This window comes from Ammodytes marinus (genome assembly GCF_949987685.1).
Source record: "Ammodytes marinus genome assembly, chromosome: 4".
Taxonomy (NCBI): domain Eukaryota; kingdom Metazoa; phylum Chordata; class Actinopteri; order Uranoscopiformes; family Ammodytidae; genus Ammodytes; species Ammodytes marinus.
Genome location: NC_137233.1, coordinates 7,213,205 through 7,235,090, shown reverse-complemented (window position 1 = coordinate 7,235,090; position 21,886 = coordinate 7,213,205). Strand labels below are relative to the sequence as shown.

The 21,886-nt window shown below is 40.8% G+C and overlaps 2 protein-coding genes across 3 annotated transcripts in view; one reads left to right on the top strand and one right to left on the bottom strand.

Moving 5' to 3' along the window:
- Positions 1–10,804, top strand: part of vgll4b (vestigial-like family member 4b) — a 38,955-nt gene extending 28,151 nt beyond the window's left edge. For both annotated transcript variants that reach the window (XM_080025498.1, XM_080025497.1), the window contains 3 exons: positions 3,775–4,060; positions 4,488–4,608; positions 6,022–10,804. In XM_080025498.1, coding sequence (XP_079881624.1) covers positions 3,775–4,060; positions 4,488–4,608; positions 6,022–6,299 — 685 coding nt within the window. In that variant the 3' untranslated portion in view covers positions 6,300–10,804. The remainder of the gene's footprint in view (positions 1–3,774; positions 4,061–4,487; positions 4,609–6,021) is intronic.
- A 222-nt stretch (positions 10,805–11,026) lies between these two features.
- atg7 (ATG7 autophagy related 7 homolog) overlaps positions 11,027–21,886 on the bottom strand; it is a 58,125-nt gene continuing 47,265 nt past the window's right edge. Inside the window, exons 19-20 of the mRNA XM_080026457.1 lie at positions 12,078–12,721; positions 11,027–11,927 (exon numbers count right to left, since the gene is read on the bottom strand). Of these exons, the coding sequence (XP_079882583.1) occupies positions 12,689–12,721 (33 nt within the window). The 3' untranslated portion in view covers positions 11,027–11,927; positions 12,078–12,688. The remainder of the gene's footprint in view (positions 11,928–12,077; positions 12,722–21,886) is intronic.

Below are 21,886 nucleotides of genomic sequence, written 5' to 3'. Positions count from 1 at the left end.
CCAACAGTCACTTAAAAGGCTGTACTTAATGACAGATCCCAGGGGTGTAATATTGTTAAAGATATATGACCATATCATTTATGTATCAAGGGGTTGGACTCTTTGGGGGTTTTAAATGAAGGGATCTTTCAGTGCGCGGCTACCATAGTGACTACCACTAATTCCAGGCTGCACATAACCCAGAATCTAGTTAAATAGTATCAAATAGATATGGGAGCTATATTTCATTGTCATGCGGTTAGTCATAAATTGAAAAGTTTGCATTTTTTTTATATTAACACAGTGCACTTTGCACTGCTGTGTGGTGTTAACTCCATATTGTTACTTGATGCAAAAGGTATAAGTTAATATACATTGTTAAATAAAATGATACTGCTTGCCTCTTTTTAAATTTAGTTGTGTCTCCCCCATACCCCATAGTACCCCTTGTTGGTGCCAAATCTGGGAGTTCCTTTCATTTCAAAGGCACTCACCCACTTTTTAGCTCTTATCCTCTCCCCTAACCCCAGACCTGGCAACCCTCTCTCTCTCTTCAGCACTAGCCCTAGTTACCCCCAGCTGCAGTCCTAATGATAATTGAGAGGTGAGTAAGAGAGACAAAGACACAGGGTGGGGTTTTGGGGTTTTGAATGCCCTGAACCTTGGCATGAAATGTGGTCCCGGGTTTGGGTGGTGGGCAATCAGGCGCGGGGAAGGAGGGGTGTGTGTGGGGGGGGGGGCGGTGGATTGGACAGCTAACGCCATTCATTGGTGGGATTTGTTGATCCCTGTTCACTGGCTCTTGTGTGAGGATGTGGGCATGCCTCTGCTCTTTTGGCAACGATTTGAAGTTTGGAATAACTTCCACAAGCTAACTCCAGTCCCAGCTGCTGGTAGGGGGATGTGTGTGTGTGTGTGTGTGTGTGTGTGTGTGTGTGTGAGAGAGCTTTATTATCTGTTTGCCTCTAAGCTAATCAAGGGATTGTTTATCTGAAGATATACAGGAGGACTCTGGTTTGTAGCAGTTTGATTGGATCATTTCCTGTAGAACTCAGTTAAAGGTCACATTGGATGATGTTTTTTTTAGGTTCAAATTTGTAATTTTGGTTTCTACTAGAAACTGTTTTCATGGAGTGTACAAAGAAAACCTTTTATATTTCTCACAATGCCATTGTTGAACCCCCTCTTTTTAGCCTCTGTCTGAAACACACCGTTTAAGAGACCAACATTTTTTTTTTCCTTTTTTTTGTATTTGAAAAGGAATATTGTGAACATTGCTACTAGGGAAAACCTAAAAGCTTGTTGCTGAGCTGTAGGCCCTCCCTCTTTAACCCCTCAGGAAGTTTGCTGGCGATTGTGAGGGAAAAAAAGAGAGAAAGAAAGAAAGACAAAAGAGAGAAGAAAGAAAGGGGGGTCCCCGCTAATGTAAGCTCTCGGCACAAACGAAGGAAACTAGCGACCTCACTCTTTCTTATAGTAGAGGTCCGGACCATTCAAATGGACACACACACACACACACACACACACACACACACACACACACACACACACACACACACACACACACACACACACACACACACACACACAGCCCCTCTCCTCGGCTCTGTATTTTGTGGAGAGACGTATTGTTTGTTTGTGGAAGACGGTCCAGATGCTTGACCCAGCAGTCAGGTTGCCTGGTCACATGGATCTACAACTGTTTGCCTCGACTTGTTTTGCATCCAAACACAAATAAAAGGGCCTGGCTGCTGCAGCTTTCTCACTCCCGAGGCTGTTTTGTGTTCTAGTTCTCAATGCCCAAATCTTTTTTTTTTTCTTCTCTCTTGTGGGCCGGGACAAGCCTCCACACAGTATCTGGTGAAGAATGGAAAAGGGGAAATTCATGTGTGTGTTCTGGCAACAGATGTTTGAGAGCAGCTTATTTATAGTACATTTGATTGTTTTTCTAAGTTGATTTTCAGTGTCTATGCATAGTGTATAGTGTCAGTGTAGGGAGAGGGAAGTCAGTGCCCATGTATTTGTATGTGAATGGATGTTTGTATGTGTATGTGTGTGTGTGTGTGTGTGTGTGTGTGTGTGTGTGTGTGTGTGTGTGTGTGTGTGTGTGTGTGTGTGTGTGTGTGTGTGTGTGTGTGTGTGTGTGTGTGTGTGTGTGTGTGTGTGTGTGTGTGTGTGTGTGTGTGTGTGTGTGTGTGTGTGTGTTGAGTTTGAGAAGAGAGAATAGATAGTGAGACGTGAGTGAGTACAGTAAATTTCGCTCCCTGTAACTGGGGCCTCAAATTGCAGGAGGGGAGTGGAGCTGCAGTAAGGGTGTAATACACAGTCAGACACACACACACACACACACACACACACACACACACACAAATCACAGACCACATTTGACGCACTGAACAAAATAATTGCTACCTGTTAAACTTAAAGCACGTGTGTGCGCAGTATCACAAGTTCAACCACGTCACGTTTACATCAAACCTTTCAAAGTCAGAATTAAAAAAAAAAAAAAAAAACAGGAGGCCAAGATCTGTGTTGTGTTGCACTGTCGTTACTTTAATCCCTTATCCTTTACCACTCTTATCTGGGCTTTCTCAATGATTAAAATATGAGCTCACCGTTTTGCTAGAACAGAGGGATTTGTTTTTTGCGGTGGAAAGTTAGCTCTCTTTCATATGGAAAGTGTGTGGCCAGCCTAGCCTACCTTATTTTCCCTTTAAGTATTGAGGTTATGGTTGTGACTGTGGATAAAACATATACTGAGAAGGATGTAAACAACAACGTAAGCAGATGAAATCAAATGTTACAGACATCTATGCGAGCGCAGCTGGCTCCAGGTTGACTGTAGAGATAAAGTTGATAAGCTGTACTCAAGAAACCACTTAAGAGCTTTGAACTTTGTGCCCGTTTGCCCCTCTGTGCGGGAATACGTTTGGAGTCCGTCCACATTGGATAAAGTTAGGGGAGGGTGCCTTCCTCCTTCCCCGAGATATAACAGCAAAGTGTGTGTGTGTGTGTGTGTGTGTGTGTGTGTGTGTGTGTGTGTGTGTGTGTGTGAGAGAGGTCAGTATTAATAGCTTCTGCTGGTCGTGCAGTGTTTGACACAGAGCCCCATTTACAATAGTCCTTTTGTTTATCTTCCCTCTTTTCTCCCTCATCCCATTCGTTCTCCTCTCTCTCTCTCTCTCTCTCTCTCTCTCTCTCTCTCTCTCTCTCTCTCTCTCTCTCTCTCTCTCTCTCTCTCTCTCTCTCTCTCTCTCTCTCTCTCTCTCTCTCTCTCTCTCTCTGTGTGTGTGAGCCATTTGAAAAAAAAAAATATTTTGTCCTTTCTCGTCTCACTACAGCTCATCTTTTCTCTGTCAATCCTCTAACTCGACCCTCCATCTGCCAGCAGCCGTTCCTAGTCTTGTGTTCTTTTGAGCTCATTCTTTACATTTTATTTTTTTGTTTTTGTTTTTTGTATTCCCGAGGATCTAGAGACTCTAGAGATATGTTAGTACAATGCAAAGATTTCTAATTCTTAAATTATTATTATTTTTCAATTTTATTTTTACAAAATCTGCTTCTTTAATAGTAAAGAGCAACGTTGCCAGCATTGATGCATTTAACTAGGTTTAGTTTTTTTGTTTTTTCCTACTTAAAATAGTTAGCAGCTAAACCAAACCATTATTTAGATTTGGTCTTGTTACTCAATTCACAATATAGTGCTATCCTAACCAAACCAACCCTATAATAAACACACAACCCAATGTGCAGTATATTGAACCTGCCTCTCTTTACCTTCTGTCTCTCCCTTAGGAAACCTAATGGCGACTACCGCAGCTCCCCGGCCCCTAAGGACCGTAGCCGGAGCCCCAGTGAGCGCGTGGTGGTGCCCAGTGCCATGGGCCTTCACCACAACCACCTGTACAGCCACGCCCACCTACACCACCACCACCACACCCAGCACCTGGCCAGCCTAGCAGGCATGGACCAGCCACTAGCTCTCACTAAGAACAGCATGGTGGAGTCTGCTAGGAGCAACAACACTACAGCTATGGCTACAGCTATGCAGCACACAGGCAGCCCCGTGGAGCGACAGCAGGTAACCGGCACACTATTATTTAAAATAATTAATTTTATATTTTAATTTGATACAGGTAAATCCCATTGAGACCAGAGACTCTTTTTCAAGGGAGACCTGTTCCCATTCCCATATCGTTACCTGGCGTCCTACCGGCTTCGCCACAGCCGCCTAAATTCTCCATTGTGTTTCTTTGCTTCTAGTACTGAGTAACAGCTTTTGTGCATTATAGAGTAAAAGCTCAACTCTGTTAGTTCCCCAAAATGATGTGATTAATGTGTTTTCAGTAACCATGGTTTTGAGAAGGAGTAGATATAGGCTCAGTGACTATCTCCGCATGGTCGCTGAATCCACTTTTAAATGTTTAAAAACCCCAGTTGACTTGTTGTTGTTGTTGTTGTTTTTGTTGATCCCTTAATGTTGAATGTGTGTCTTTGTGCGTTTTCAGAATCGCCCTTCAGTGATCACGTGCGCCCCGGCCAACAACCGCAACTGCAACCTGTCTCACTGTCCCGTCTCCCACAACGGCTGCTCAAGCCTCGCCAACAACTACAGGAGAATCACAAACAGTGAGTGCACTTAAACATTAGTATAGTATACAGTATAAAGTATATAGTTCTTTATATTCTAGTAGATTTAGTTTGTTCAGGCTTTTTAGTAGAGGTAGCATTGGGGGGTGAATACATATGTCATTTTTTTAATAAAAAAAAAAAATCTTTTACCAAAAAGCACTAAAAGTCAGGATATCATTTGGAAAAAACTTAATTTCCCATGTTGTGTTCAGTTTGTGGGAAACTTCTCTGCAAGCGAATAACCCTCCAGGGAAAACACAGCGTGATCATACGCTCCACATTCAGACGGCCTTTATATAACTAGCGATCGCTCCAAAAACATCAACACACTTTTCTCTTTCAGTGAGTTTCTGTTTATAGCACATCACTTGTTGAGATGAGGCCTCAACACACTTTTCTCTCTCCTCCCTCCTCTGTTATCTCAACACTCCCTCCAGCCCTCAGCCAAACACATGTCTGTTTCATTTGGTCCTTTTTGGTGAGTGTCAGCCATGTTTTCTGTGGGGTTGATAACTTGCCCCATTTTTATGATTCCAGTGAAATCCCTATGATCTCATTGAGGTTAACAGTGAAATCTAAAACGGCTATTTAATAATAAAAACACTGCAATGAAAAAGTAAAGTAGATGCTGGAGTAATGGTTTTTATGCCATTGAACTTTAAATGCACACACTACCACTGTTTAAAGTGACGCCAGGCAATAAATTGCCCACTGGTCATTCTACTAGTGAGTTTTACAGGATTGCACGGAGGGTCTTAAAAAGCAATACAAAAGCATTGAATGTAATATTCTCAAAAATAAGGCCTTATAAGTATTGGATTTCACAGACACATTGCTGAACTTCCTTTACAAAGGTCTTACATTTTTTCATTGCCCTTTTGCAGGATGAAATAAATACTTGGAGAGGGGTCGTTATGTGACAAATATGCATTTAGTCATCAACCGTATTTTTGTAATAAGAAATGGTCTTGTTTTTCCTCTGATCATAAATTACATGTAAAAGCAAATGAAACCATTTGTGCAAAGAATGATATTTTATATACAGTTTTGCTTAATGCCTTTGTCATGGGGGTACGCTCACCTAGGAACAACAGCTGTCGTTGTAAAAACACTACCACATTTGTCCACAGGGGCCGCTAGAATTAACACAAACAGAAAATTCCTTGTAGCCACTTAAAAAAGTATTAGAATGTCTAAAATGTAACTTGGATATCTCTGGGGTAGCCTGTTTTAAAGACGTTTCTCTTTTCATCCATCAAACTGAAATGCCATCTTTTTATATTCTGTCTCCACTCCACCGTGAGCCAAGGCAACACAATTTAGTTTAATATGTGCCCTAGTGCATTTATTGAATGACAATAAAAACAAGTCTAAGTCTAAAAACACTCTCTCTCTCTCTCTCCCTTCCAGCCAACAACACAGCCTGTGACCCGGTGATCGAGGAGCATTTCCGCCGCAGCCTGGGGAAGAACTACAAAGAGCCGGAGCCCGTCACCACGGCGGCGGTGGCCACCAACTCAGTGTCCATCACCGGCTCAGTGGACGACCACTTCGCCAAGGCGCTGGGAGAGACGTGGCTGCAGATCAAAAACAACAAGGGCAGCCCCTCGTCTGCCGGCAGCAGCCCTAACTCCTCCCCTAACAGTCACATGGTCAACCACAACCACTCCCCTTCTATGGTCTCCTGAAGGAAGGCGGGGCTTAAGAGAGCTTTGGCCTTTCCTTTCCCCCTATCACCTCCATAACTCCTTTAACACCCATGTCCCCCTGTCACCAGCGTCCCTGTGAGGGGAATGCCTGCCTGCTGGTCTGCTAAGAACATTTAATTTTTTATTTGTTTTATTTCACCTTTTTATTTCTATACAGGCAAGTCATTCAGAACATGTTTGCTTTTTACAATGGCAGCCTGGATATCCACAACCCTCAAGCCTGCTCTAATGCACTCCTAGAGGATCAATCAAGCAAACAAAAAACAATATGGACATCTTCTTACCCCCCAGTCTGTCCTGTGGTATGGTCACAATGCCAGACAGTAATGAGCGATGAGGGTTGGACTTTGGGACATTACTGGAGCATCGAGCTGCTCCTTCCAATCATCCATCATCCCCCAACAAAGCATGTCAAGAGCTGAGCGAGTGTCTGTAGTTATATGTACATAAAGAGAGGGACGGAGAGGCGGTGTTTTTAATTATTAATTTGACCTTTTTCTTTTTTCTTTTCTTTAACAGTAGTTTTGTTGTGTACTGCTTTTGCATTATGAGACGCCCGACGTTTAGAAGAAAAAGATAAGTGAGAAATACTTTGAGTGAGAAAATAATCACAAACCACCCGGCTGTGCTACCAAAGAAACCCACGCCCACCTTGAAAAACAATACAACGAAAGGACATCATGTATCAACACTCCTTTCTTCACTGTCCCACTCTCTCCCTTGAATGTGTGTTCTGGTGGTTTTTGTTACTGTATGTATGTGTGTGTGTGTGTGTGTGCACTTGGGTGATCACTTTGGTCTGATTTGTACTACTGCCGTAGAGGGTAAAGGGTGGCATGTCAATACTGTAATCTGGCATTGCACACACAGGGACTGATTAAGCTGATTTTGACACAATCGGGGGGTAATCCGGCTTTTGTTGGAACCTGTATTTGGTTACCATTCAACAGTTTTTTTTTTTTTTTAATCTACTTGAGCATAATTTCATCCTGGCCCTGTGTCACACATTAATATGCATTATTTATTTAATGCCATTTAGAAAAAATAAAAAATACACACCAGTTTGGCTTAGATATGCAAACTTGTCACATTTCATTACACGGGGTCAGATTGTAAAGTCAGCTAACCAGGTTTTTGCTAGACATAACAACCATCACCATTGGACTGAAAATACGGCATCGAAGGTCGTTCTCTGATATATTTCACAGGCTTAACTGTAAGTGCCAGTGTTGAAGGGGATACAAGACGCTACATGTCATCTTGTGGGTTGAAGAAAAAAAAAACAAGTCTGATTTATGGACTGGGGCAAAGAGATTATTATTATTATTCATATATCTCTTCAAACACTCCTTTGTTTCTGTAACTCTTTGAACACAGGTGCGAGGTGTGTCATTATATTTGGCTTCCTCTCCCTTGCTATCCCTCCCTCTCCTATTACACACTGTGGTTTTTTGGTAGATTTCTACACAGGTTGTTTGAAAGGGTTAAACTAATGCTTTTCACAGATGCATGTTTTTTTTTTGTTTTTTAATAGCTGGTATCTATTAATGTTTTTAAGCATTTCAATTCTTAACTACTATTAGCCTATTTTTTTCATTTTGGACGTTAGTTGTTACTTCTTTCATTGTCAGTAACAGACATAGACACTATACACTCACTGCTGGGTCAGTTGTACTCCATGTTAATGTTGTTGTTGTTATTATTACAATTTTTGTATTTTATTGTTTTCCATTAACACACATCTATAGTAGTGCGATAGCCTCCGGACAGGCTCTGTTAACTAGCGGCCCTGTTGGGGTGTGCAGCCCGTAACACAAAGGCTTTTTTTCTTTAAAGATGTTGATCCATCGGTGGTACAGGATGCTACAACCTTTAAGCATGAGTCGAGCTGAGACACCACTTTGGCACAAATCAGTCAGCAATAGGGGCCTCGCTTTCACTGAAAATCACCTCATGCTGAGATAAAATGGACCGATTTGGCTGTCATCCCCAAAAAATCCCAGGCTAGCCGATATAGTGCTGTTTGGAAACAAGGCCTTGCTAATGGTAAGCGCTAGTGCTGGTGATGGCGGCTCTTAAAGTGTCTTGTTGATGTTTAAGAGCAGTGGAGAAGCTTGCAGAGAGATTGTGGCGAACAAAAACAAAACACTTGGCTGATCAATTGGAGGCCATTTTGAATTGATGGTTAGATGTCCCAGCTCTTTCATCCTCTTTCACCCGCTGACTGTTTGTGTCCTGGTTTGGTGTCCAGACGTTGTTTTTCTTTTCCTTATTTTGTACTTCAACGATTTCTTCTCTGAACAACATTGTGCTGCAGTCTGAGAACATGGATTTGACTCTGTAAAAGAGCCTGCGCCAAGGTGGCAAACATTCCTCCAATAGGGAACTTTGTACAGGCTTCATACACACTCAGTATCTCCGTATCAACAGGCAAGTGCTAGTAACCAGCCAGAGTCTACTGTCCTACAGTTTCTCATGTTTTTAATGAAATTACAAGCTTTTCACATTAGCTTTTTTTCCTTTTTTTTAGTCTTTGCATCAAGCAAACCGGCCATAAATCAATATTGTATGACAAAACCAGCATTTATGCCATGATATATTTTGAGAGAATTCAGAGTTTAGAGAGCGAGGGTTGTGTAACAGTGGGAAAAGTAGCAGAGTACAGATTTACAGAAGTGACATGGTTCAGATTTTTCTTTGCTTTAGGGTTTTTTTTTATTTTATCAAGTACAAGGACATTCATTAGAGAGCTCTCTAAGTGGAATGCTTTCTCAGTGTTCTACAATGTCCACACACATTCCATCCTCAACTATTTAGAACTGAAGATCTGACCCCACACGCGCTGAAAGTTCCCAAATTTTTTTAATTATAGCATAACTGCCAGTGAATTCATTTGTTTGAGAAATAAGTACAAGGCCTATATACCATGTCAGTGTGCTTTTGTGTGACAGGTTCAGAGTGGTTTGGATGATTTTTAGTAGACCAGTTTAGGGCAGTGCAGAGCTTTAGGAGCTGAGCTTCTGTTAGCATGACCTGTAAGACATTCAGCTGCCTCTGAAAGTCTTTAGAAGGTCTCACTGTGATGCCTCCCCCCCACCCCCACCCCCCACCATCTCCCATTCAGTTGACCCTGAGGAAGATTGGATGTTGGTAGCAACGAGCTAGAAAACACGAGGGAAAAGGACCCAGTGTCCGGAGTATATTGTTTTTCTATGATTATTTGTATTTTTCTCATTATCATTTCACTACCACCTTGTTAGGTAGGAGGCTCTCTTTCTGCTTCGGCACACACTCCCTACTACACACTGTAGGAAAATCACTTAATAAAAAAAATTAAAAATACTTTTTTATAATAGGTAACTATAAGACCATCATTACGCTGTGCGTAACGAATGTACAGAGAAAAAAAATCGTAGGTATTTTTTGAGGAACAATTAATTTGTTAATGATATGTAGCTATTTAATTGTTGGTTTTCTGTTTTTCTGTCCTTATATTGTAATCATTGCATTTTTTTTCTTTTTTTGTGAAAAAAGTTGATCTTTTTTGTTTCTAGAGTTTGTCTTTTGTTAGAGTAAAAGGTTCAAAGTGCAGGAACACAGTAAAACGTATGAAACCACAAGAAGCCACTGGTGACAATCGCTCCTCCCATTGGTCCCCATTACGCTATCATTTTGACTTGTGCTCCAATCATGTGACTCCTGAGACATCTGAACAAAAGGTTCAATTGTGAGTTGAAAAAAAAATAGAGATTGTCATTACCGAGAACCTCTTGAGCAATTTGCATGTTTTGCATTGATGGAACACAATCATTTTGCCACTAAACCCAGTCAGACTTGCCAGCCATTCTGGAATCATTTCCAATGAGCTATTAAAAATAAAATAATAATCTGTAATGGGCTACAGGCAGAATGTCTGCCACTGCATGTAAGCAATAAAACCATAAGGTCTTTTGATGACCATGTTTGGTCTAAAGATGGGAACTGAGTTAATCAGATTGGTTTAACTTTAATGAAATCAAAACACGACAGTTAAACTGTTGAAAAGCCAGCAGCATTTCCTGATTATATTATGTGCTCATCAAGTTCACCTACTTCATTGCTAGTCAGTGAAGCTAAAATGTTCTTAGTAGCCAATGAGCTTTGAGCAAATCCCTTTTTTATCTGATGTCACTGTTCCCATCAGCGGAGGCCATTTTGAATCGGTTATCAAGTAAAAAACATGAAAACTTAACCTGCTGGTAAAGAAATCAAAGAGGAGTCGGTCTGTACTCTTGACTGTTTCATGTTTTCCAGATCCTTTTTGAAGTGGAAGAAGTAGCATGTACTTAGCGGTTAGTAATACTCTGAACTGTAAAAAAACATAAAAAAAATTGTATCAAGAAAACATCAGTCCATTTGTGGCTCTGTGTCTCCTGATGAAAAGGTTTTGGCAGGCCACCTTTTTGTACGTTAAAGTAGCCTCGATGAACAATAAAATGCTTTTAAACCACTGTCAGCGTGTGGGCCTCTGTTTATTACTGTCTTGGTGTTTTTGTGGTTGTGTATTGGTTATAAAAGGGGCGAAGAGGGTATTGGGGAAAAAAAGGGTCTGTTGAGTGTATGGACAGGATGCAGTGAAATAAAGGCACACTTCAGCAGTTTAAAAAAATCACAGATGTAGACAGAGAAATAATAAAGACATTTTATTTAGAACCATTTTTTTTTTCTTTAATACTTATAGCAGAGAAAATAAACAACAAAAAAGCAGAGACTCATAAAAAACCATGTTAAGCAGAGTGAATATACAATCTGGGGATATATAGTGTGAATTAAGTGTCATTTTTCTCAATTCTGACTTGCGCACGTTAACACTTAACCTCTTCCATAAGTATCCAAGCCGTCTTTTGAAACATTTCATAACTCATACAATATTGTACATGTAAGCAGTTTAAACATAAAGGACATACTGTATTAGGCAGAATGTGAAAAGCAACGTAAACCGCACATACAAACACGAGCATGCGTCAACACACAAAACACACCTTACATTTCTTCATAGGTTCTTTTAGATTAAACCCTGCCCTTGGTTGTGTACAGTAAGAGTGACATTTTTTTTCATATCACAAGCCATAGTCCAGTCACTGTTTAGTAAGTGAACAGTGTATGCAGGGAGCCAAGCTGGTTTGTGTATTAGCTGCACTGCATGTAGGCCTATCATCACAGTCTCCAGTAAACACACACACAGGCAGACGGACGGATTTGCTGAGCTGTCACCTGTCCCCTGTGTTTTGGTTTGAGTATTTTTTTTCTTTCTATGTTTGTGAAGCTCTTTTCCAAACTGAACGAGCGAACAGATGTAAGTATGTCCACATCTTGCCAAAGGAATTTCTACTCCCAAACCCATTCAAAAGTTGGAGTTAGTGATTCTGGAGAATGCTTGTTGTCAAAATTATCTTCAGTGAATATCTCCTCACGATCAGCTACCTGTCCGTACTGTGTGTAAGCTAGAAAAAAATCCAGTGTTAATTCACAGCCTAAACTTTGTAAACGGGCATGTTGCTAGCTATGGTGGGACGCCTTTGTTTATATACCAGTTTACAGAGCTGTGTATTAACACACTTTATTTTTCTCAGCACACACACACACACACACACACACACACACACACACACACACACACACACACACACACACACACACACACACACACACACACACACACACACACACACACACACACACACACACACACACACACACACACACACACACACACACACACACACACACACACACACACACACACACACACACACACACACACAGGTAGTGGATTGTGAGGAGATATAGTCACTGATTTAGACAGAAAGTGATTTTGACAACAAGCATTCTCCAGAATGGCTGAGTCGACCTTTAAATGTGTAGATGGAAAAGACCATGGGAGGAATTAAACCTCAAAATACACGTTCTACCTTCAACACAACAGCTCTATACACACGCTGCGGAAAAATGACCTTGTTCAAGCTCCGATCCACTCTCTAATGTAACTGTAAAAAGAAATAAAATAAAAAATCAATCATGTTCTTTTTTTTTTATTATCTTTTATCATATTAACTATATTACCGTTTTATTTTGAAGGTCCATGGCTTTGGTCATCTTGAATCCTAATCAACAGGGATTCACAATCTTTTCAGCTCAATTTTTCTGAACATGTATTTTGTGACGAACTTGGTCTATTGATGGCCAAAAAAGCCTTGTCCTTTTGTAAATTAATTTAAAAAAAAAAAACAACACACACACACACACACACACACACACACAACAGAAAGAAAACATGGATCGGAGTGTCCAGTCCTTCGGAGGTTTGCGGTTTTGTTCTCCTCAGTCCTTCAGATGCTCTCGTCATCGCTCATGTCCCAAATCTACAACAAACACAAAAAGACAGAAAAAGAATATTAAAACATTGAAAAATCCTTTTATTTTGTCTACAGGATATTGTATACTTGGTTAATAAAAAAAATACTACAGGCTTAAGGTCCAAGTGCTTGTCTATTGCTAGGGCTTACACAGTCGTGGCAGATGTAAGCAAGTGGATCTTAAAGATGCCCTGTGGAGTTTTCTAGTTAACAAATAAAACAAGCTGTGTTTGCATTCAGTCCAAAAACTAAAAAATGTGTTGAATGCATTTCCTTCTCACAAAACATCTGCAAAGCCCATTGACATTTTTTTTTTTTTTTTTTTGGACATCCATGTTTGCTAGCTTGTGTTTGAAAGGCCAACAAAGAAGACTCCAAACTGCATTGCAGCGCTTCTTTGCATTCAACAGCCAACAACTGTCTATCAATGGAAAAGCGTGATGGAGTATCACCTTTTGCATCTTCCCACAGGCAAAACAAACAACATTGGGACCCGTGGTGCTAGCAACATACAGGTAGACTTTTGGCTACATGAACCAATAGCTTTGAAAATAATTACTCTTAATCATGGCAAGAGATTTCTTGCTATGAAGTGACTGCACTTTGTGACTCTCTGAGACACACACAGGAGCACACACAGGCGCACAGACACTCAGACAGACACACACACAGGCATACAGACACAGACACACACACACACACAGGCGCACACAGAAACACACCTCCTTTTCACTACTGTGTCAGTAAACAACAGTGGCCTTCTCATGGCAGCAGATTCTTCACATTCTCTCTCTGCAAGACGTAATTCACATACCTCTAACACTGTGTGGAATGTTACACACACATGGCCCTGAGACTCAGCGTGTACACACACACACACACACACACACACACAGTTGACACATATATGCTGCATTCCTGCTTCACAACACAAAGAGCTGAAATGTGAATTCCAGTGCAACGACCGAAAAACGAATGACACGTGATTAACTCTCAGCTAAGGGCTTTTTCCCTTTTGTTCTTTTGTGTGCAGCAGACCCAATGCGCCATACTACAAATAGAATAAAAGAAACCTATATATTAAAGACACTTCTAAACCACCTGACAAATACTTATGCAATTATTAGCTTGACTAATTTTTTATTTTTTTTCTTATTTTTTAATTTTCAGACTTCAAATGTCTTTTTGTCCTAACGACAGTTATCAATTATCAAAAATAGTTACTCAGCTAATCGAAAAATGAACTGTTTGTTTCAGCTCTAAACCCAAGTTACACGTGAACACAAAAGCATAATTCTACATGAAAACCACATACACATTTTTTTTTTTTAAATCAGATAATTACCCGAATAGATTTTCAAAACTATTTCATTTTCTCCTGGGTCAGTGAATCTGTTAACACATGGGTTTTGTCCACTAGGCAAGCATACAATTCTACATATACGGAAAAGAACGTTTCGGATAATAAATGAATAATGAATTCATATTACACAGGTTTCCACGTACCCTACTACTTTCAGGGGAAATTCTCTAAAATTGGTACCGAATGACATATATTCCTGGAAACTTCCTAGGAAATGACCAGAAAAATAAATAGACATTTGAAATAAAAACATTGGCCTGTTTTTTTCCGGTTCGAGCGCTTCATGTTTTGCGAGGAGAGGCGAGAGTACAAAGAAAAGAGACTATATTTACACACGCCATTACAGTAACTGCCGTGTGCGGAAGCCCCCACAGTAAATTACTTAGCAGGATGAAGGGAACACAACATGTCTAGGGGGATGTAGTCCATACTGAAGTGGTCAGTAATGGCTCTTCTGCTGTTTTGTACACTGTGTGAATCTGGGTTGGCAGGTTCTTGAAATACGATCAATTTAACTAAACAGTAAATACGTCACAGAGAGCTGAAGTCATTTTAAACTCAGACAAAAGAGATGCTGCATTAAGGTAAAACATCTCACTAAACTCAGTAAAACCACTGATGCATCTTGGGTAGAACCCGTCTTTGAACTGGAATGCAAAAGATGCAGCAGGATATGCTGGTATGACAACAGTACATCCCATGTGGAATATATATTTTTTAAGGGGTACATTTGCAATAAACATACAAGAGTGCGAATAAAAACAAAAATGTTAACAAAGAAATAAAGTACATTTCATTTTGATTTGAAATGATCAAAATTAGGTTTATGAATAGTTTAGGGATATAAAATGTTTTGGTTTATGTCTGAGTCATCACTGTATCGATTCCCGTTTGGAGAAAAAAAAAAAAAAAAAAAAACTAAATGCAGCAGGTCCATAATGAGAGCGTTCTTATCCAACAGTGAAAAGTGGAGCGTTTCAAGTGCTACAACCACTTATTGCCTCAGTGGGATTCTGCTAGCAACTGCAGTTAGCAACAGGAAGTCACAACAGTGGGGAGGCAGAGGCGGTCATGGGGCCAAAAAGTCATTTGTGCCATTACTTTGCTTTGAAAGGGAAAACCCTGCAAAAAGTTGTCTAGCCTAAACTGTGGCAACATGAAAAAAATGTTGTGTTATATTTCCCATTGTTCTTTCTCTTTTATTGCAACTTCAGGAGGGTCTTTTTAGTGCCGTAGGAGATGTGCAGAGCGGTGTGGAGAATCGAGGACAAATTCATATCAAAGCTGGACGTTGGGCATTTCTGCTCCACTGCTGCTGGGGAGCGAGTATCAAAAGGACAGCAAGCAAAAAGAGCTCTTTGAAACACAGCGACACTGGAGCCCCTCTCTGGACCGCTGCCATGCTGCACTGATGCGCTGTGTGTGTGTGTGTGTGTGTGTGTGTGTGTGTGTGTGTGTGTGTGTGTGTGTGTGTGTGTGTGTCCTGTCCATTTGTGTCCGTGTGTGTTTTGAGAAATCTTTTGTGCGAAATGAAAGGGAGTGGGGGTGGAGGCAATCTGAAGGGGTGGTTGGGGGTTGGAGGTGGGGGGCTTATGTAACGTGAATAGCTCCGGCAAAATGAAGCCAACAACTTTACTACACTCTTTCAGGCACGGCCGAGCACTTGGGATGTTTTGCTCAACCGTTTTACCTCTTGTTGCTGCAACGCATAAGCAGATTTCTTCCAAAGCCGAGGTCAAAATAAGGTACATCTGAATTTGTGCCAAATTAGAGAGCTTATCGAACAAATAACACAACTCTTTAAAGGTCCATTATAAGGTTTAAGTACATTCTGAAGTAGAAATGCAAAAAAAACACACACTGTTTTTCCACTTTTTTCAATGGGAAAATGTGCTGCCATTTTAGTTTTATAAGAGTAAAACATATAATATATGATTAGGCCTACAGTAACTGTTTTACTTAAGTCCCCTTATACTGAAGAGTGATTTTCCAATCATGGCTTAGCAACCATAACTTAGCACAGCAGGCCTGTCAAGCTCGGGATTTCCCCACATGTTGAAGAGGTTTGGAGAGTAGTCTATATTTTTTAAGCCTTGTCAGCAAATAACTGGGCCATGGAGCCAGATTATGTTTGAAAAAAAAAGGTAAAAAGGATGCCTCTATATCAGGGTCTACAGTTTAAGTTAGAATCTTTGTACTGATTTTTATCGGATTGGGGAAAGTTTAAACCTCAGTTTATTATCCGAGATAGCATTGTCTGAGATAGCGCTATCCGAGATAGCAATGTAGGCTATCATACATAGTCTTCTCTTGTAAAGTGAAAATGTATTGTTTGCAAAGATGAACAATGAAGCATACATCTAACCTATGTCTTTGTCCAGCACTTTTGACCAAAGACAAAGTTCCCTCAGGACAATAGAGGTGATCTTATCTCATTTGATCTCATATGTAAGTTAAGTACCAGAGCCGGCCCAAGCCTTCAGGGGGCCCTAAGCGAAATATGATTAGGGGGCCCCTCTCCAATGTTAGCGCTGCTGAAACTATAGATCTGTGTTAAATATCATTCACACACCCAGTGTTTTCCGCTAGTGCCTCCACTGTGCGGCTGTGCGAAAATATTAGACAGCCGAGATTCAGACCCTCCTAGGGGGGTCCGGGGGTATGCCCCCCCGTGAGATTTTTTTAACCTTTTTAAAGTGAAATGCATGAATCTGGTGCACTTTGAGAGGAAAATTAAGAGGCTAAATCTGAGAAATTTTGTGTGAACAAATAATTTGGAGACACTGGGTCAGATGAATTAGAAGCTATTGAAGAAGGACACATGGATTTTCCATAAAAATATTAATATAAAATAAAATATTATGGAGGGTCCTCTGGGTTGGGCTTGGAGCTCTTTTTCTTTTACGGGACATATTTCTCTGTAATATAATGAATGCATTTAAATGCAGTGTGAGGAACGAAGCAGAAGAACTCTGTTGTCCAGCTACTGTATCTTTTTTTCCACAGACAAGGCTGAAATAGGCTATAGACCATACACAGTGCATGGGCAACTGAGGGCAGCCCCATTTCCAATTGTTTTTAAATAAACTCAATACACACTGTGCATGGATGTGAACGTGACATAATCACATAATTTCGGATTTCCTCCCAGATGAACTGATTACATTTTTAGGCTATTAATTATCTAGACCAAAACATTTTATTCCTTTTTTTGTATGATAACTCACATTTGCATAATATGTTGTTAATATCAAACACACAAACTAAAAAACATTTTTTTTTTTTTTTTTTTTTTTAAGGGGGCCCCCCAGGCAGTCGGGGGCCCTAAGCGGCCGCTTAGTTCGCTTATGCCTCAGGCCGGCTCTGTTAAGTACCTAAGTAGCCTCACTGACGTTAGCCTAACCAGCTGTAGTAGCTCAAGTAGCTGAGGCAGTAAAAAATCGAGACAGTTTTTACAAAAAAAATCCACCTTTGTCTGAAATCAAGAAACCACTGTTTCGGAAATAACGAAGACGTTGAAGCTGGAATAGGCATTTTTCACTATTTTAAAAGATTAAACAATAATTGAAATGCTAAACAACATAAAAGTCTTAACTGGTTAAACCACAAACCATACACACACAAACACACACACACACAACGCACCGTGACAGCACTTCAAAGGGATTGGCAATAACACAATCAACAACGCATTGTTTTACTTTGAAGCCGCCTTATCACTCGGGGACATTGAGTGACTGCGGGTTAGAAGAAGCGTTGCTGGATGTCTCATAAAAGTCCTACGTAAGCTGCATGTAATCATGGTGTCAATGTGTTTGTGTTTGCAATCAGTTGGGCTGCGGCTGAGATGACAACCCTAATCCAGGCTAGTTGTTGAAACAAGGATGTGATCAGATAGAGGAGGCTTAAGCTGGAAGCCTGGGCCAGTGTAGCCATAGCCATATCTCTCTCTCTCTCTCTCTCTCTTTCTCTCCCTCTCCGTCTTTCTCTCTCTGTTATTGTCACCCACACAAATACAACTGCACAGCAAGGGCCTATAAAGCAATACTGACCACTCTGTAGACTAGGGGTCAAAAAACTGCTTGCAAAGGCTGCGTTCCAAATCGCACACACAATCAGTACATATTTTTACTTGTTTATTTCATCATAACATGGCGCCTGGAACCTTGCCTCTTGCCTATACAGATATATATATATATATATATATATATATATATATATATATATATATATATATATATATATATATATATATACACACACACAGATATATATATATATATATATATATATATATATCCGTTGCGTGACTGGTTGATTTCACTCTGAGGCTCCATCGATGTGACATCACTTCCGGTGCGCACGGGATTGTGGGTCAGAATCACCCCAAAAAAAAGCATGCTGATTTCCAAACAAAAATCCCTACCAAGTGAGCCCTTAGCTCAGTTGGTAGGGCCCCCCCCATGGGCCTCGGCCAGCAGCGGACCCGGGTTCGATTCCAACCCGCGGTCGTACTCTGCATGTCACTCCCCTCTCTGCCCCATTTCAACTCTGTCTCTACACTATCAATAAAGCATAAAAATGCCCAAAAAATATCTTAAAAAAAAAAAAATTCCGATCTTATGTAGTAGGGCTAAATCTCTTTCTAACATACTAAATAGCAGGTTAGTACTGGTAGTGGAACGCAGGGTATAGGCTAAATATTTATTTGCTGTCTGCCATTTTTTTTTTTTTTTAAGTCCAAGCGGATTCAAACTACTTACAGGAATTACATTTTAAGTGCGGGTGGCCCCCAGTGGGAACTCAACCTCTAAAGGCCATTTAACTAGGCAGCGCTACACAACCACTGATGGGGCTTTGATATTAAAACACACATCTGCTTTACATATTAGAACTGACACCAAAGCACAAAGTCAGGCTTTCATCATGGAGACTGGCTCCATCCGATATGTAATTAGCGGACCACACATGAGGGGACGCGGTTTATGGCTTGGTGGTTGACGCAACAGTGATTGTGTGCTACAGTGCTAGAGTAAAGAAACCCAGCCCTCACTAAAATCTCTTTGTCTCATTCTTGTGATCTTCTTGTGTTGGTTTATGTGAGTGTGTTTTTACAAAGCTTAGGAAACTGTGTGTGTGGACCACGACCCGTCATGTGTCATTGCAAACAGTGGCTTGCCGTCCTGGTGGCTTTTTGCTTGTTAAAACGGATTCAGATATGCGTGTGTGTGTGTGTGTGTAAATTACGTAGGCGTCTGCCTCGGTTGGATTCAGACATGCCGGGGACATTCACACAAAGAGTCACATTGGCTGCAGGGTTGAAATGTGGCACCTGCTGCCGAGTGACAAAGTTACAATGAAGGAGTTTCGCCGATGGATTTTTAAAACGTATTTTGTGACTGTTATAGATCTTTGAAGCATTATTTAATAACCAATGTACGGACACTTGCCATTCTCCATTCGATAACTTTAAAGTCATGATTGACAATAGACTGCAATCAATTCATGAATACATTTCTAAGTTTTGCTATTGGAAATACAATGAATTCTGCAAATAGTGTCACTCGTTTCTGAGAGGCCCCAGTCTGTGTTAATTCCTTATTTCTCAACTATCAAATCCAACCTGATGAATCTATCAGCACTTCCACTGGGCAATTAGCTCAAAACTTCACGACGGGGGTGTCGACCATGGAAATTCTTGTTTCCTCTTAACAAGTGATCTAACATCTGCCAGCCATGAGGATGCGTTTGATGACTTATGTTAATGAGGGGGGGGGGGGGGAAGCTTTGCCCTTTCATCCCGTCTCCCCCGAGGGCAAGAGGAAGGCCCACACAGCTACTATCAAAGGCAGATGAACTCGTTGGGAAGTCAATAAAAAACTAAAAAACCTTTGACACTTTAGATCTAATCTTTACATAACCAGCCCAACCAGTTAGAAGAGGAAATCACTTTCTTTCTTCATTTTACATTATTTATTGTTTAGCTTTGATCCTTCTTTCGTCCTTTTTTTCCGTTATTTCCTTCTGCCATTGCACTCATCACTTACACACTCACAATACCTAGAAAATACACTCAGCTGAAAATGACCCAAGAACAATAGAAGGTGTACGTGTGTTGACGTCATAATGCTAAAATAGTATTTCAACCCATGGATGACACATCAATCATTAAGATGTGCATGACCATTCACTCCCACAACACAGTAGAACTGACGATACACAGACACACGCGCATGCACACGCACGCACGCACACGCATACACTACTACACAACTATGGCTTCAGGGTATAGGTGTTGTAAATAAATAATGCAGTCTGGGTGTAGCCTTTCTGCGGATTGGGTTTCCTGTATTGAGGAGCAGTCAGCTGTGAAACGGCAGCACTTTGAAGTACAAAAGAGACGTGACAGAATCTCCTGAGGGAACAAGCTTTATCTGGTTTGGCTGGAACCTGAGCTCCTTTCTGGGACAAGCAGAAAAAGAAAACTCTGGGCTCTTTTGTTACATTTTTTATAGTGTCTCAATTCTTACTATGTATGTAATGGTGTGTGAAAATAAGCTACATAAAAGAAAAATGATTTAATTTATTGAATGTGAGCTCACGGGGTAAGTGTTATTTCACTTTAGCTTGGATATTATACAGTATATGTGGCTCCACAAAACATTTCAATTGGTCCATTTTTATCCCAAACACTATAGCTGTGTTGGGCCTCAAATTCTAAGCAGATTTACTCATTTACATAACGTCTTGGCATCGTTCATTTTGCCCTGGTGCTGCCGTCGCGACTGATCCTCTACTGAAAAATATTACATAATGTGGGAGATCGATCTATGGTTATGGTTCAAATCTATTTATGAGATTATATTCTGCATTTGTACCTGATAAAGCAGGTACTGTAAAGGGCTGCTGACACTGATGTTAAGCTCATATCCATATTGGGATGTTCAACATGTGAAAAAACTATTAAGAAAAACATGGTAAGACAATCAGATATCAAACTCTTTATCTATGTCTGCAAAATACCTTAACATTGTGGTTCCTACGACAGGATGTTAAGATTTCTGACAGAACAATTTTTTTGTCCCCGTGTGTTGAACAACAGGCTGCCAACAAGTCCATTTATCAGTCACTAAATATTCAGTAGTCACCCATTTCTGATCAATCAGGGCTCTTGGTAGCCTGGCATTCCCAGACCTGCCACTAGGCGCTGGCAAATTAAATTTGCTGCGCGTGTTGGTCTGGACACGCTCCGTTGAAGCTTTATCAAGAAGACCAGAAATCTGGCTATGGTTTCAATTGGTTCTATCTAATATGGGCGCGCCAGAGCCCCTTATATGGTGCTCTGGGGAGGACGTAACTGGATGACGACAGTGACGTGCATGCGACGTAGAAGCCGTGATAGTAAACATCAGAGATGGCTGCGGATATGTTGTGTGAGTTTGAGACTGCTTTGGCCTCGACCCTTTACGATTTGGAAGAAGGCACTCAAATCTTTCATTAGCAAGTAAGTGGAATGTTCTGTTTTGCCGACCGACAACGGCAAACATTTAATTGAACAGTTTAACAGCTGTTCGCTAAACGAAAGGGGCTTACGTCACCTTGTGCATCGCTCTGATTGGTTGTAGTGCTATCCAACTGCGTGCAGTGGCATTTGAAATGCACGAGTAGGAGCCGCCCCTTGAGTTGGAAATTACTATTGATCGTGGCCAGACCCTCTATCGTTCAAGATATCAGGGTCTGGATTTCCAGGCTAGGCTCTTGGACAATTTATAGGAAGACGAAGTTGCTGGAAATGTAATTGGTGTTAT